The sequence below is a fragment of the Centroberyx affinis genome, unplaced genomic scaffold, assembly GCF_046629955.1.
Source record: "Centroberyx affinis isolate AG114_WGS23_722 - 3 ecotype Tasmania unplaced genomic scaffold, CSIRO-AGI_Caff_v1 ptg005668l_1, whole genome shotgun sequence".
Lineage (NCBI taxonomy): Eukaryota > Metazoa > Chordata > Actinopteri > Beryciformes > Berycidae > Centroberyx > Centroberyx affinis.
Genome location: NW_027282858.1, coordinates 19924 through 34037, shown reverse-complemented (window position 1 = coordinate 34037; position 14114 = coordinate 19924). Strand labels below are relative to the sequence as shown.

General features: G+C 42.8%; 1 protein-coding gene across 1 annotated transcript; it reads right to left on the bottom strand.

The window, feature by feature from the left end:
- Nucleotides 1–346: 346 nt before the first annotated feature.
- On the bottom strand, nt 347–13042 carry LOC139667608 (terminal nucleotidyltransferase 4A-like). The gene is made up of 12 exons (XM_071547099.1): nt 12348–13042; nt 11595–11718; nt 9445–9491; nt 7771–7891; nt 7119–7226; nt 6901–7029; nt 6218–6431; nt 5255–5381; nt 4493–4596; nt 3882–4075; nt 3491–3628; nt 347–3256 (listed from the first exon to the last, which is right to left on the bottom strand). Exons 1-12 carry the CDS (start codon nt 13040–13042, stop codon nt 2789–2791), a joined length of 2469 nt encoding a protein of 822 aa, XP_071403200.1. The 3' UTR covers nt 347–2788.
- Nucleotides 13043–14114: the final 1072 nt, after the last annotated feature.

Below are 14114 nucleotides of genomic sequence, written 5' to 3'. Positions count from 1 at the left end.
TCTCTCTACCTACAATACAGACAGTCATGGCGTTCTGGGCAAAATCATATCTAACAATACAGATATCCTCAGATTTGAGTCAGAGACAAAATCTCATCAAATGGGGGTCCGTGGCCCAAATGTGGACCTTTTTCATATCAAGGGGTCCTTGATATGAAAAAAGTTGAGAATCACTGGTCTATATGGCTAAAGGGTAGTACAAAAGCATTTCATGTTTGTTTAGTTATGATCAGGCAACAATGTACTAGTCAGCACAATAAAAGAAAAGAATCATTAAAAAAAAAACTGTATCATCGCTCTGAGAGACACTTCTAATTTACACACCAAGCCAGAAATAGAGTTTTAAAATGTTTATTAAAAAAATAGAAAACCTTACATAAAAATGGTGCCCAGAAGGAAACACAAGGTATACATCCATATGTCACTCATTTACACATCACAATCCATCCTTTATGGCACAGACAGACGCGAGTTGGGGATTTGGTTCGTGGCAAAAAGAGGTGAAGCAACGCATCGATTATCCTCAGGCAACCCGATGAAAAGTTGCACTGAAAACAAGAGAATATGCTGATACTATCATGTTGAGTCCATCAGTTTGGTGCGTGTGGTGTCGCGATAATCAGACACTTCCGCAAAAAAAAAAACCTTTGATCTACTTTGAGGAACTCCTTACACAGATGCATCTGTAACATACCAAGCTCAAGTCTCATGGATTGCTGTGTAGATTCTGTAGCTAGGCAACCTTGTCTTGAGTAATACTGACTTTAAATATGGGAGAGAAAAACCCTGTGTAATGGCATAGACCTCTCATACAACATGTTCATGAAGTCATTCATTATTGAATTAAAAAAAAAAAAAAAGGAAGTAGTGACATGATGCTGATCGACTGCAGTGGAAGTCTATTCCTGAAGCAAACATACACCAAGAAGCCGCATGGGAAAATAAAAGCCAAGTAAAAACTGGCAGTGCTTACAGAAACAATGAATGATGAGTAATACTGATGGAAAAGGGCAAAATTTGGTCTTTTAAGAAGGCAGTTAACCTGTTGCTGTAACGGAAAGTAGACTATAAGGCCTAAAACAAGCGCTTTGCTGGTAATAAGTAGCACCAACCATTTTTTAAATGAAATCGGTTAACACTGTTAAAGGTTTATTTCCCCAAAACAGACTACAGTCCATCAAGAGGAAATGAACCCAAATGAAACTCAAAACACTGAAAAAGAGTGATGCGTTTAAAATGAGAACTAGTGGCGGGGGGGAAACAAAGCATATTGGGACAGGTAGCTGGCAAAATTTCAAGTGACCGTAGTGTGATGGCAAATCAACAAACATGAGAGTAAAACGTTGGCATCATGACAGGCTTTTTGGCACATTTCTAATGCTGCTATCCCATAGCTCCCCCTTCTGTTGGAAAGCTGGACACACACACACATCCCTTCAAGGCCCTCGAATCCATCTATTGCACAGATCAAGGCAGTCTAGAAATAAAAAGCAAACTTTAAGTGGGGAAAGCCCCCTAAAAGAAAAACTAAACTGTGAAATAAATTAAATAAAAGCAAGTCATTATTGCACAAAAATGCAACAAACTGTAAAGTAAGGTGGCAATGTTTACAGTACAAAGCATAGTATTGATAGTGCCAATGTGAACAAAATAAAAATCCCTCAGTGACACAGAACAACTTTGCATCCTTATGATGTGGATCGCTTCAAAATGGGTCTGAGAAAATAAACGACAAAAACAAGAGAACAAAAAGATAATGACCAAAAACTTCAACACACAAAAAAAATAAACACTTTGTACATTCAAACAAGTCATCACAGTTTAAGCACTTGAGACGAGGCCCGTTTTGTGCCAATACACCAAAAACATCAAGTCAGCATTGCGCTGCATAGGTAGGAAGGTAGTGCTTCTTTTCAGTACGAACAGACTACAATTTGTAGAGGATAGTCCAAGTCCTGGGGGCCTTGAATCCAGAGCATAGCCATCAGGGAGTTGCATTCAGAGGACCCAACGGGCCGATACCTGATAAAAAGCCCCAGTGAAGACTGCTCCTGTTCAGAAAGCCCAAGGAAAAACTTCTTCTGTTTTGAATAGTGGAACACTCAAACCCTCAGTCCAGAAATGCTTCCAGACAGAATCAGACCATCTAGAGACCAGACTCTGTAACAGGTGAGGTTTGATGAACCAGTTTGGCACGTGACGTTTCTTTCTGCGAGGTCCAGTTGTTTAGAAACCCAATCCTCCACCCATTTCTGTAGCAACAGCCAGCGTTTTTCAGCCGTTGGAAAGTCACACTGATGAGGAGAGCAAGTTTGGGCATCAGCAACGCCTTTCACACAACTCACTCAAGCAACTCGAGTCCTTGCTGGTGCACATCGAAATGGCTTCCGATTGCCCTCCAATGAGCTGTATGTGAGCTTTTGCTCATCAACTGGCAACAGAAACAAGTCATGGGAATAATTGCAACAATTTGAGCTCAGTTAAGACCGTTTAGTCCTTTTACAGTCAGCGTTAAGTTGAATCCCTCAAGACCTTCAACTATTAAGAGCCAAGAAGCATCGTTTAGTGCCTTCCACAATTAGCAGACATTGATCATCGACTTGGACCTTCGAGGACAAAGACAGTGGTTCGCTGTGGGCCTCCCACAATGACAGGTGTATCGAAAATCATTGAGGGATTTTGAAAATAAGAGTCCAGTTGCACCTTTTAAGGCCTTCAGCAATGAGAGTCAATTTGGCCTGAGCGAGGCCTTCAACAACCAAATAAAGAGTCAAGTCAGACCAGCTTTTCATCTGCTGTGGTTGAGAGGGGGAAGGCTGTCCCGCTTCCTGCGTCGCCACGGGTTACGGTTGTACTGCTGCTGGTTCCTGAACCCTGGTGCCGGGTTGTGACCCTGGGGCGCAAAATGGCCTTGGGGGCTGAAGTGAGCTTGAGAATGGTTCGGACCTCGGAGGGCGCCACCTTGGTTGTGCTTGAAGCCGAACTTGGGCGGCTCGACGGAGCCGTTGTGGTGGTGGTGGTGGTTGGGTCTCGCGGTGAAGCCGTGCCCCCGCCCCCCTGCCTGAGGGTGGTGCAGCTGGTGGAGGGGGCTGGGTAGGGGGCTAGGTAGGGGGCTGGTGGAGTTGGCGGGCTGGGACACGTGCGCAGGTTGGGACGTCTGCCGGTGGACAGCGTTGATGGAAGGCGGATTCTCGTGGTAAAACTGACAGTCGGGGAGGGAGGGGATGGCTATGTTTCCTGGGAGGGACATCTGGACCTGGAGAGAACCCGAAAGAGCAGAAGGTTAGATGATATTTGTTTTCATAATTCTGTATGTTAAGTGACAACATCAGAAATAAATCATTAATAAATTTGTGTCCTTTTGCAGGAAAACTGCATAGCATAGTTTTAAATTTAGCCCTCATAGTGTGGGTGAATGGGTTTTAGCGCAGCATGACTGACATTTGCAAAAGTCCATGCTTCTATGCGACCTGTGAAAAATCAAACCAACCTGTGGTGCGGTGGGGATAAAGCCAGCTGGATGTGTGGCCCTGAGGTCAGCAGCCATCTGCATGACTAAAGGGACAGAGGCCAGGCTGAGGGCGTGGAGCTGGATAGCAGCATTGCTGCTGGGAGGAGAATCTGACTCCTGGAAAACATCATACAAATGCACACAGATATTAATCAGGTAGCACAGACTGAAGCAGCAAATGATGGCACTGCTCTCTCGTGTTAGGAACAAAATCATGTTGAAATTGCATCGCAAAAACACACATTGGAACACACATTCCAAGTAGTAATATTCCACTTTAAATGATAAAGCAACACAGGCAATGGATCAGTGATGCAGACTTAATGATTGAACAAACAAATAGGATATCAGTAATATTCTTGGGTCTTACTATGTCACTTCCAGAGCAGGAGGAGAGCGATGAGGATGATGAGGACGATGAAGAGGAGGAGTGGTGCTGAGGGCTGGGGAGGGAGACGGGAGAGGGCGAGGGCGAGTCGGCACTAAGGGGGGAGGAAGAGTCCCTCTGATCCTCCATGGAAGCCAGCATCAATCTGGCAAGGTCCTGCTCACAGGTCTCTATGCCTAGGACCAAACAGAACTACATAGTTAAAAATATACAATCTGGAATTTATCTGAAAATATATCAACTGGGTATATTTATGTTCTACAAGTGTTTGACTCTTAGACAGCTTTAAGGTCAACAATATGAATGCTTTGACAAAGTTTTTGTACTGACATCAGCTCATTCACCAATAATTAATGTTTGTACAAGTGTTTAATTGCAATACTGACAAATGGAAACACTGAAGTGGTGATTTTTCTTCTTAAATATCGATAAGCATCACTCAAGTCCTACTTTCCCCGCACATACAGTATGTGCTAAAGTCCAAGTCACAACTAAGGCAATGACGGAGACAAAACTTCACAACATTCTAGCCAGGTCCAATCAATTCAGTGTTCCTCAAGCCCAGTACACACTTAATATGAACACAAAGTTACCGTGGTTCTCCAGCTTGGCGTACTGCTTGGCACCCCACTTCTTGATGGTCCAGTCCCTATAGGCCAACACTTCTGGGCTGACCTTGATGATGCGTCCCAAAGTGCTGCGAGGACAGAGAGGAGGGCACAGTCCATAGGTTAAACAGGATGAAGCCAAATGTGTAAAAAAACAAAAACACAAAAAAAAGGCTAAAACATGACTGATAACTTCTAAAATAACATAACATAAAAGTGGGTGAACTCTAAATTGCTTCCAAGGAAAAAGGCTTACTGTAACCCTTCTGCCTTGCTAACAATTCTTCGTACGCCAGCCCCCACTGTGTGACTGTCAAATATCATGTGACTGGTTGTATTACCTTGTGGAAAAGCGTCTCCATTTCCTTTTCTGGTTCATTGACTTTGTTGAAATGTCCGTGCATCTCATTATCAAATATCAGCTCTTCAAAATGAAATGATTCTCCGCTTGCTGAATTTATAAGAGGATATCTTCTGCTGTATGACCGAACAAATGGCTTGTAAATCCTCATCGTTCCTCAGCTGCCTTTGTCGCTCTTTCATTGTTATTGAGAGTTTTTGTAATTGCGATTTCCTGCTTCCCCTACATGACAGTTACCTCTTTAATCTTCATGTTCCCCCCACTGGCATAGATTGTAAATAAGAAATACGAAGCTGCAGCGGGTATAGAGAAATTTGTATGTGGCGACGTGTTTGATGTTTCCATTTTAGGCAAATTCGAGTTTGTTAAGAAAAGGAGAAACCAACCTGTCGTACTCTTTGTTGGGGTAGGCACGTGCCAGAGGAGACACGCCGTGGCTCAGCACCATGTAGGCAAAGTCAAACACCTGCTTGACCTGCAGGACACCGTACGAACTCCTGCCCACGTCGTTCCCTGTGAAGACGACCGAATGGGGAAAACAGCAGAGGAAGATTACAAACCAGAATAGTTAAGGACGATGCAAAGTACACTACAACCTGGATATAACCACGAGTGAACTGTGACTATACTAGAGATGAGGCTGAACTTGCAGTCTATTTTTCCTTAGGGAATGAATGAAGGTTTACTGCATAGCTTGCAACCCACCCAGCACTTCAAGCCCTACATTTCCACATCAACCTACTGTGTCAAGCCATTTCTCACAGCCTCCGCATGCATCCAAATGACCTAGGTTCAGGAGATCTGTTAAAGCGGACTCATTCTAAGAAGAAATGGTTTCTCTGAGGAAAAAAAAATTTGCCTTCCTTCAATGAACAGTATGGCTCTTTTCTATTTGAGCCCGTCAATTCAGTGTTGTAGAGGAAGGGTCATTCTGCTGTTGAACCTCATCCATTTTCCCAGGGACTGGACAAACGCATAATTGCCAGATTTGCACATCTTTTACACTACTTGTGGATTCACTCTGTAGAATAAAGGGTAGGAGCTGAATTAAGCAGACCACGTTCTTAAGAAAAATTACTGTGGTGATGTGTGAATGTAGAGTGCTTGGAGGATCCCTTGGTAACACCTCCAACCCAACATTTGCTCACATTTGTCTATATCCATTCACTCAATCCTCCACCCACCATCAACCTGCCTCCAACCCTCTCTTTTTTCATCTGTTTGTAGGGGTTCTTTTCTTTTCTACAACCCCTGAACACTGCACAACCAACACGGCCCTCCCAACCATCAATTAGTTGAACAAGCGCATGTGCAACTCATTCATATATCAATTCATCCAGCCGTCTGACCTGGCTGTAGTGGATCTTCTATGCAGAGCATGGATGGCCTGTTTCCGTTGCCCATGGCCTCGATCATTTCCTCCTTGGCCAGGTATTGGCCTCCGTTCTTCACCCGGATGCTGGTCTTCAGGTAGTTGAAGTCGCGGCCGTAGAGCTCAAAGAACTCGATCAGCAGGATGCCCAGGTTGATGTTGGCGCGCCGCGTGTCGATCCGCGGGTGCAACTGTGACCGGCAGGACAGAGGGAACGCATTAGTTACACCAACTGTCTTGCGTTTGATGTTGTGGAGTTCATAACTAAGTCCATCCAGTATGAATGAGAGTTGATAGACAGCATAGAAAGCAAAATATGAAATCTACATAATATTGTGCCAGGTGTATTAAGTTAACACTGTGTCATAGTCTGAATGTGGAACCGTAGACATAAAATTGGAATGAATCGGACAAAAATACAAAAGGGGAAGGTAATTATTCAGTGGCGTGAAAGTGCTGCTAGTGCAATAATCTGCTTGTTGGCGAGTGCGTTGTTTTGACTGTTCGTTGCAGTAAAACTGATTTATGAAAAATGAAGTCCCTGTTACTGTAACGGATGTGAGGGTTTTGAGGTACAAGTGTAGCAAAATGTCAAATGGAGAGCTTTTGCATTTCTGGAAAACAGCCAACGGGCATAATTTTGAGCCTGCGTATGTGTACCTGCAGGAAGCTGATGGCCATCAGTATGAGACTGTAAGAGCTGATGCCTCCAGTGAAGACTTCATTCAGGTCCCTCTGCAGTAGAAACTGCTTCAGCACAAAGATCAGGGGTGGCAGGACAGTGTACCTCTGGCAGACAGACAGACAAAAAATGAGGTTACTTTTGTGTTCTCTCTATTAAAAAAAGGCAAAAAACAAGGCTTGTTTTCTAAGCTTACCTTGAGGTAGCTCTTGATCAGCTGTGCTGCTCTGACTGCAGTCTCCACATTGAAGCTGATGTCCACTTTCACCTCCGTCTCCTGGTCAGTCAGCTTGATGATCGGCACCTGAGAACAGGCCAAAGTTCAATCTAAATCAATCCAGAATTAGGTTGAGAAAACATGCAACCTAAATAGTGAAAATAATAATTCTATAAAATGTTTTTTTTAAAAGTACACTGTCATTGTTGGGTTCTCGCCACATTTTAGTGAAATGGTGCGATTTCTTTTTGGATCAATTGCTTGATGACTCAATTGCTTGAAATAGACAAACGTTTAGCTCAATTTACCCTAAAAAGCTGCAAGAAAAGCACTCTTTATGCTTTACCCCACATTGTTAATGTGCTTAAAACCAGAGAGTTTTCACTATTCCTTTGTTCTGAAAAACAGGGTTATGTTTAGGTTTGGGTTTAGGTTTGGTAGAGATATTTTATGAAGTGGAGGTCATGATGAGAGACAGTGGAGCAGTTTCTCTTAGAGTTAGCTTGGTGCGTTTCTTAAGAAAATCCATCTGGTTCAACAAGATGGACCATTTCATAAAAAAAAAAGTTTATTAAAAATGGGTTAGAAACCATCGGCTGTGGGTCCCAGATTCAAAAATACTTAGACTGACCGTGGCTTTGTCCAGGACCTTGATGGGATATGGTCCTGCCACATTGTGTTTCCTCAGGGCCTGTTCCAGTTCCTGGAGTGGAGGATGGTCCCACTTTCCAAACACCACCAGGTCAATGTCACTGGGATCAAATACAATTCGTTTATTGCAACACATAATGATCCACAACTCATGAACATGCAATGCCAGGGCCCAGTTCTTCATATGTCATTTAATTAATTCAGACTAATACGATGAGAGCCATTTCAAATTACCTTGCTATGTGGTACAGAAGCTACAGATCCATAGAAAATACTCTTTATTAGATAATGTTTCAGCCTTGTGAAATCAAAGATGCTCTTGAAGGCCTCAAGGCTGAAACGTTATCTAATAAAGAGTATTTTCCATGGAGCTAGAGTGTGCAAGATACTTTATTTTTTTCCCTCCCGTTTACTTCCAGTGATCAGCACCTATCAACAATTTTTGGTGTGCGTTCTACCCTACTGCCTGGTGTACGCACACTGCATTTCCCTTACGCAGGGCTCTTATGGCTATGTGCCACGTATGGTGCGCAAACTACAATTCCCCTAAGTAGTGCACATTGTAAAAAGTGTTACACATGAACTGTGGGGGGAAGTTCAAATAAAACACACAGAGCCTGGCTCTTACAGAGCTCCACCCAAGCACCTGACAAAGGGAACATGAGTAGAGTCAAAACCATGATCAACAAGCATACATTTGTTTTACTGCAGCGGAGCAAGAGTTCCTAATTGAGGGTTATGAGGAACATGTCTAAAAACATATCTTAATGAAATGTAACACTGCCAAAGCCTCTAAAATAAGAGCCATCGTGGGAGAAAATTGCAGATAAATTGAAGGCTATAAGCTATTTACAATTGCATCTATGGATCACATTGCACGTATATATATTTATATATATATTCATTTACCCATTTTCATTGTGGAAATGGCAGCACGATGGCAGGATATTATTTTTCTTGCCTTAAATAAGCCCAAAGCCTATCATTTCTTCTTCTCAGAGTCAGCACTGACCCAAAAAAGATGCGGGAACAAATCAAAAATTTTAAAATATATACTGTATATATATATATATATATATATTCTTCAAATTGGTAAACTGTAAACAATCCCTTCTCGACTAAAGTCTTATCAATCTCTCAATCCACATTCTCTTCTAAAAACGTATTTATATTATTTATTTATTTAACTTTTATAATTATAATAGCACCTTGATCTATTGGCTCCTCTCTACAGAAACACAGCCATGTCTGGAAATTTGTTCATGATTGGATAAACTTAAAAAGGAATGATCATAATCCAGCTAACTGACTAAACCTACGTTTTTGCAGGTTTGAGTTTAAGGAGTTGATGCTCCGATGACAAATTGGACTACATTTTAAGCTTGCTTCAAGGGACAGAAAATCCTGGGCTTATGTCAAATCGTTAACAGAGATATCCAGCTAGCTCAATAATCCACATATGAGGAACGGGGCCCTGGGATACACAAATACAAACACCATGAGAGCCCATGACAAAAAGATTGAGTAAAATTAGAATTCCAGTAAAGTGGTTGTAGTTGTGCCACTGAACAAGCATATGGGAACCATTTTGGATCTCTCACAAAAAAAGGACATGAACAAACCATGTCAAACAAATACTTTTCTCCAATATTACCTTGTTGGGAGATAGAGTCCTGTGCTGAAGCTGCCAAATATCTCCACCTGCAGAACACAACAACAAATTAACAATGACTCTAATTTAAGTCACGACATGTCATGGTTCCTCATGCTCGAGCAAAAACCACATCCTTGTAAAGCCTGCATGCTTCTGATAGTCTGATAATTAACTCAATAGTGACGCAGTGAATTCTGAACTCTTGGAGGCATAGGCACAAAGGGGCTTCAGCTCCCTTATACATTTCTTTAGTCCCCCAAAATGAAATGATGAAAGGTGCAGCATTTCAGGGTGAAATCAGGGTGCTCACGTTGAAAACACTGACTTCGCACTGGTTAATTACAGTTTGGATGGGTGTGCATTCCTTTCTGTTGTCATGTCAGTTTAATTTTCCATGATGAAGATTATCAGGTAGGCTATGAATAAACTGACAGTGTTAAGTGAGGATAAGGCAAACTGCTGACTGGAATACATATTGGGCAGTGCTTCTATGGATTGTTTTTTTATAGATGATGGTGGCAGAAATTATTAGTGACTGTGGTGTCAGATTTCCTTGTGAAAAACCGTATTCTCTGGTCAGGGGGTCAGAATCCACAATAAATTCAAACCCTAGCATTGCCCCTGCTCAGAAGAGCAGCACAAATCGTCTTTATAGAAAGAAGAAAAAAATCAAATCAAATTCACAGTGAGGCCCAGTGGGACTTCTCAAGGCCAGGATTAGCTCAAAATGTTTATAATGCTGACCAGAAAACGCTATTTGTTACCAAGTATAGCCTGCCTAACATTCTGCTGGCAATATAAGATGGAAAATAATTCACAAATGTTACTTGGGGAATGCAAGTGACATGAATAATGATTACATCTGGCCAGCTCTGTTTGGCCTTCTAGTGTAAACCAGCCTGTTGACTGCCAGACAGAGCTGGCCAAACAGAGTCAGTAGGGTGCAGTGGACGTACAAACACACACTATGCAGGATAATAATAAAATTGATTTACATAGCACATAAAACAGTTTAACAAAGTCATTTACAACGCAATAAATCAAAGTGAATATGCTAAATAAAAATGTCACATTAAAAACAGGGTTAGATAATAAGAAAACAAGCAAGTCTAGAGATAATACGACTGGTAATCAACAAAAAACAAAAACCTGATTTAAAAATGTAATTTAAAATATGGAGGAAAATGCGAGTTCGAAGAGGGCCTGATCACCTGGGTCCATAAGACCAGGAGGGCCCTGTGTGAGGATCTCAGGTTACACTCCGGCTCATAGAGGGTTAAAAGATGTGAGATGGAGCCAGGGGCCGGCCCAAGCCAAACCCACAAGTAATCAGGACAATCTTAAAACCCATCCTAAACAAGCAAACAGTGTATATGAGCTTAAAAAAAAAACTAAAGAGATTGCACAATCCTGTGACAAGCGCTTACTCTTTGTCAATAACCTGGCAGTGGAATTCTGCACAATCTGGAGTCGTGTCTCAGCGTGTCGACTGAGATAGAGAACAGTATAAATAGGGATATGGGTTTAATGTATGGATTTAAAAAGGACCAAAAAACAGCCGAGTTTCCCCCGGCCAAAAACAAGGACCTCAGCTTTGTCCAAGTTCAGGTGAAGGAACTTTTGAGACATCCGGTCCTTGACATCAGCTGGAGAGTCACAATACTTCCAAATTACTTAGATTGTTTGGTTTAATATCATGTTTGTCAGCATATCAGTAAAAACCGATGCTGTCGAGTACAGCCAAAGAACAACAAAGAGCAGCATTACCCCAAGAACTGAGCCTTGACGTACACCACATGTAATCACCTAAGTATACATTATTCATTTTTAAATATTAATTGTTGATTTGCACTACATCTCTGTTGCACCTTGAGAAATTATATTTCGTGTCACTGTGTACAGTCTCCGTATATTTAGATTATGTAGATTTATGCAGCTGAGATGCCAATAAAACTGAACTTGAACTTGGATACAGTACAGCTGAGTATCTTTCATACGTCATTGACTGATTCGGTGTTGTGTGCCTCCAGGCTCAATGTGCAGCACATATACATTCAGGCCACCTGGCTAAAACAGTATCTAGGCCAGAGTGGAGTACAGCTCATACAGACAGGCAGCAAAGGCATGCTGGCTGGCCCACTGACACTCACCCGCGCTGTGGGCCACAAGTCCTTGATGACGCCCTCTATCCTGTTCACGACATCTCTTCGCATCGCCTCCTCTTCGGGCCGCGGTGACATGAAGTTGAAAAAGTCCACTATCTCCTCGTGAAGTCTGCAAGGAACAAGGGAAACGGGACTGTTGGAATCAGGCTGATTTACATGGGGGAAAAGCAGCAATGTCATAGTGAACTCTGAACGATCGTGGACTGCATTGCGAGATGTATATTTGGAATTGAGGTGGGTGGTATTAGGCCTACAGGAAGAAATGGCCTATATTCCATGTCAATACACAAAGGAGTTATGGGCAATAACTGCACCAAATGTTTCTGCTTTCAAATAAAATGCACACATTTGAAAGTGAAAATGGCAATAAAGCCTGCTGTTGTTACAAATGTGCATCTAATATGTTAATTAGACCTGAGGTTCATAAAGGTTTGCATATCAAGGGCCCCTACTTAATAAGATTTTGTCAGACAGACCCCCAGATCAGAGGACTTTAGTTTTTTTAATATGATTTGGTGAAGAACTGGATATATACACTGTAGGCCATGATCAGAATAGACATTACCATATATATCCTCCCAATGTCAAATTAATTAAACAATACTGCAATAAACTCATTTTGCTGGGGGCCCTCCTGGAACTCCTTTGAGGCCCCCTGGGAGTCCCCAGACCTCACACTGTGAACCACTGCATTACACAATAAGTCATTCATTGTAAAATCTTTCCATATCTCCTTACCCATTTATACCAGGGCTGTACCGCCTCGTTTTCCATAGGCTACAGGAGGAGTCTGAATAGTTCCCATTGCAGCCATTGGATAGGAGCTGGTTGATGCCGTGAAAAGTGTTGGCTCTGTTGAGGTGCCTCCTGCGCCCAGATGAATGTGGCTGATATTGGTGGTGCTTGTTCCCATGCTGATTTTTCAGTCCCGTGGGGGTGTGGCCGCCAGATTGTTGCATGCTGCGACAATGTTGCTGAACATTGTAAAAAGGCGGAGGAGGGTATTGCTGTCTGAGATTATTCACATTGAACTCGTGTTCGCCGTAGTGTAAAAACCGGTTCGCCTCTTCTGCAACGTTCAGGTTGTCGATTTGCAGAGAGGAGCCGGACGGCGACGAGCTCTCGGCCTCCGAGTCCAGAGAGGACGAAGACGGCGACAACGAGCCCTTTCTCCGGACACTTCTCCTCTCTCCGCCGCCGTCTCGCTTCGGCAGTTTCCCTAGCACAACCCCCGGCGGCGGTGGTGCGTTTTTGCAATGCTCGCCGTTTGAGCCCGGGGAGTTTGCACTTTGCGTGTGAAAGTTGCGTTGGTGGTGGTGGTTGTCGATGCCGAAGTTCGTTCGAAATCCCTGAGAGGTTTCCCAAATGTGCATCCACAGGGAATTGGCAGGTCCCTTCTGCTCCGGCTGAATCCAAGCGGTCCTGGGATCCATTGGACTTGAGTTTACGGAGAATCTCTCCACGGGAAAATGGCGAGCAAATTGGCGACTCAAACAGTTAGCACTCGTGGAAACAAATAAATCCTACCGTGCTGATTTACTTGTTATCCTCGAAGAGCTTCATGTCCGGAAATCGGTTTGGTTTTTCAAGCGGCTTGCCTAACTCCACTCCCCATGTAAGCCAGCCAATATGGCGCACCCAGCAGCACGGATGGCCCTATACGCATGTCTGTGGGATTTAAATCTTTGAACACACCCCTTTGGACTGAAAGCTGCGTCAAGCCAACCAGAGACAGCCAGAAAACACCGGAAGTCGCGCGATTTCCTTTAGTATTCCTTTGTGTATTTTTGAACATCCATAGTATATACATGGAATCTTGAGAACCTTATGGCTATTAATATACGATATGAAAACGACCCTTTGAATAAAAGGACAACTGTATTTTCATTCACTTCAGATTCATCCTTAAATATATTCTGTAGTAACTTTTGTGTTACGGTCGTCAAAATGGCTTTTATTTTGAAAGCTACAACCGGAAGCGGTACTTGTTATTTTGGCTAATTTGACAGTGATCATACGGCATAGTAGTGATTTGACTGGATCATTAGTCGCCTCCTCTTTGTCACTAGTATACGGGACCGCTACAGCATGTAGTGGTTAACGAAAAGGTGGACAAACCGTGACCTCCAGTCGGATATCGATGCCAGGCAAATGGCCTCCAATATGAAAAAAGGAAAACATTAGGGCCAACCCCTCCTTAAAAGACCCTATCCTCATGTAACCGGTATCATAAATGTACCTCAGTTAGGTCGGCGTATGCAATTTGTAATCTCACAAGGAAATTCCATAACATACTGCAGGGAAGGAAATAAAGGAGCCAACTAACACGTCGGAGACCTTGCTCTTATGCCAATGTCTTCATGCATCTTCGTCATACCTAACAGTAGGCTATAATAATAATAAGCAATACTTATTTCTTTACCCTATTGATGCTTTGCATAATGAAGTGTCTGAAGTTGCCAGGCCTTGTTCTAGCCTATGTTGATAGTTGGGACAATCTTCCCC

What these genes read in the sequence shown, in the direction of transcription:
- LOC139667608 (XM_071547099.1), bottom strand. Translation starts at nt 13,042, where the DNA reads ATGGATCCCAGGACCGCTTGGATTCAGCCGGAGCAGAAGGGACCTGCC. An exon ending in CCCAACAAAGAGTACGACAG is followed by an intron (nt 4,597 to 5,254) that starts GTTGGTTTCTCC and finishes CTGTCCTCGCAG; the next exon opens with CACTTTGGGACGCATCATCA. An exon ending in CGCCAAGCTGGAGAACCACG is followed by an intron (nt 4,076 to 4,492) that starts GTAACTTTGTGT and finishes GTTTGGTCCTAG; the next exon opens with GCATAGAGACCTGTGAGCAG.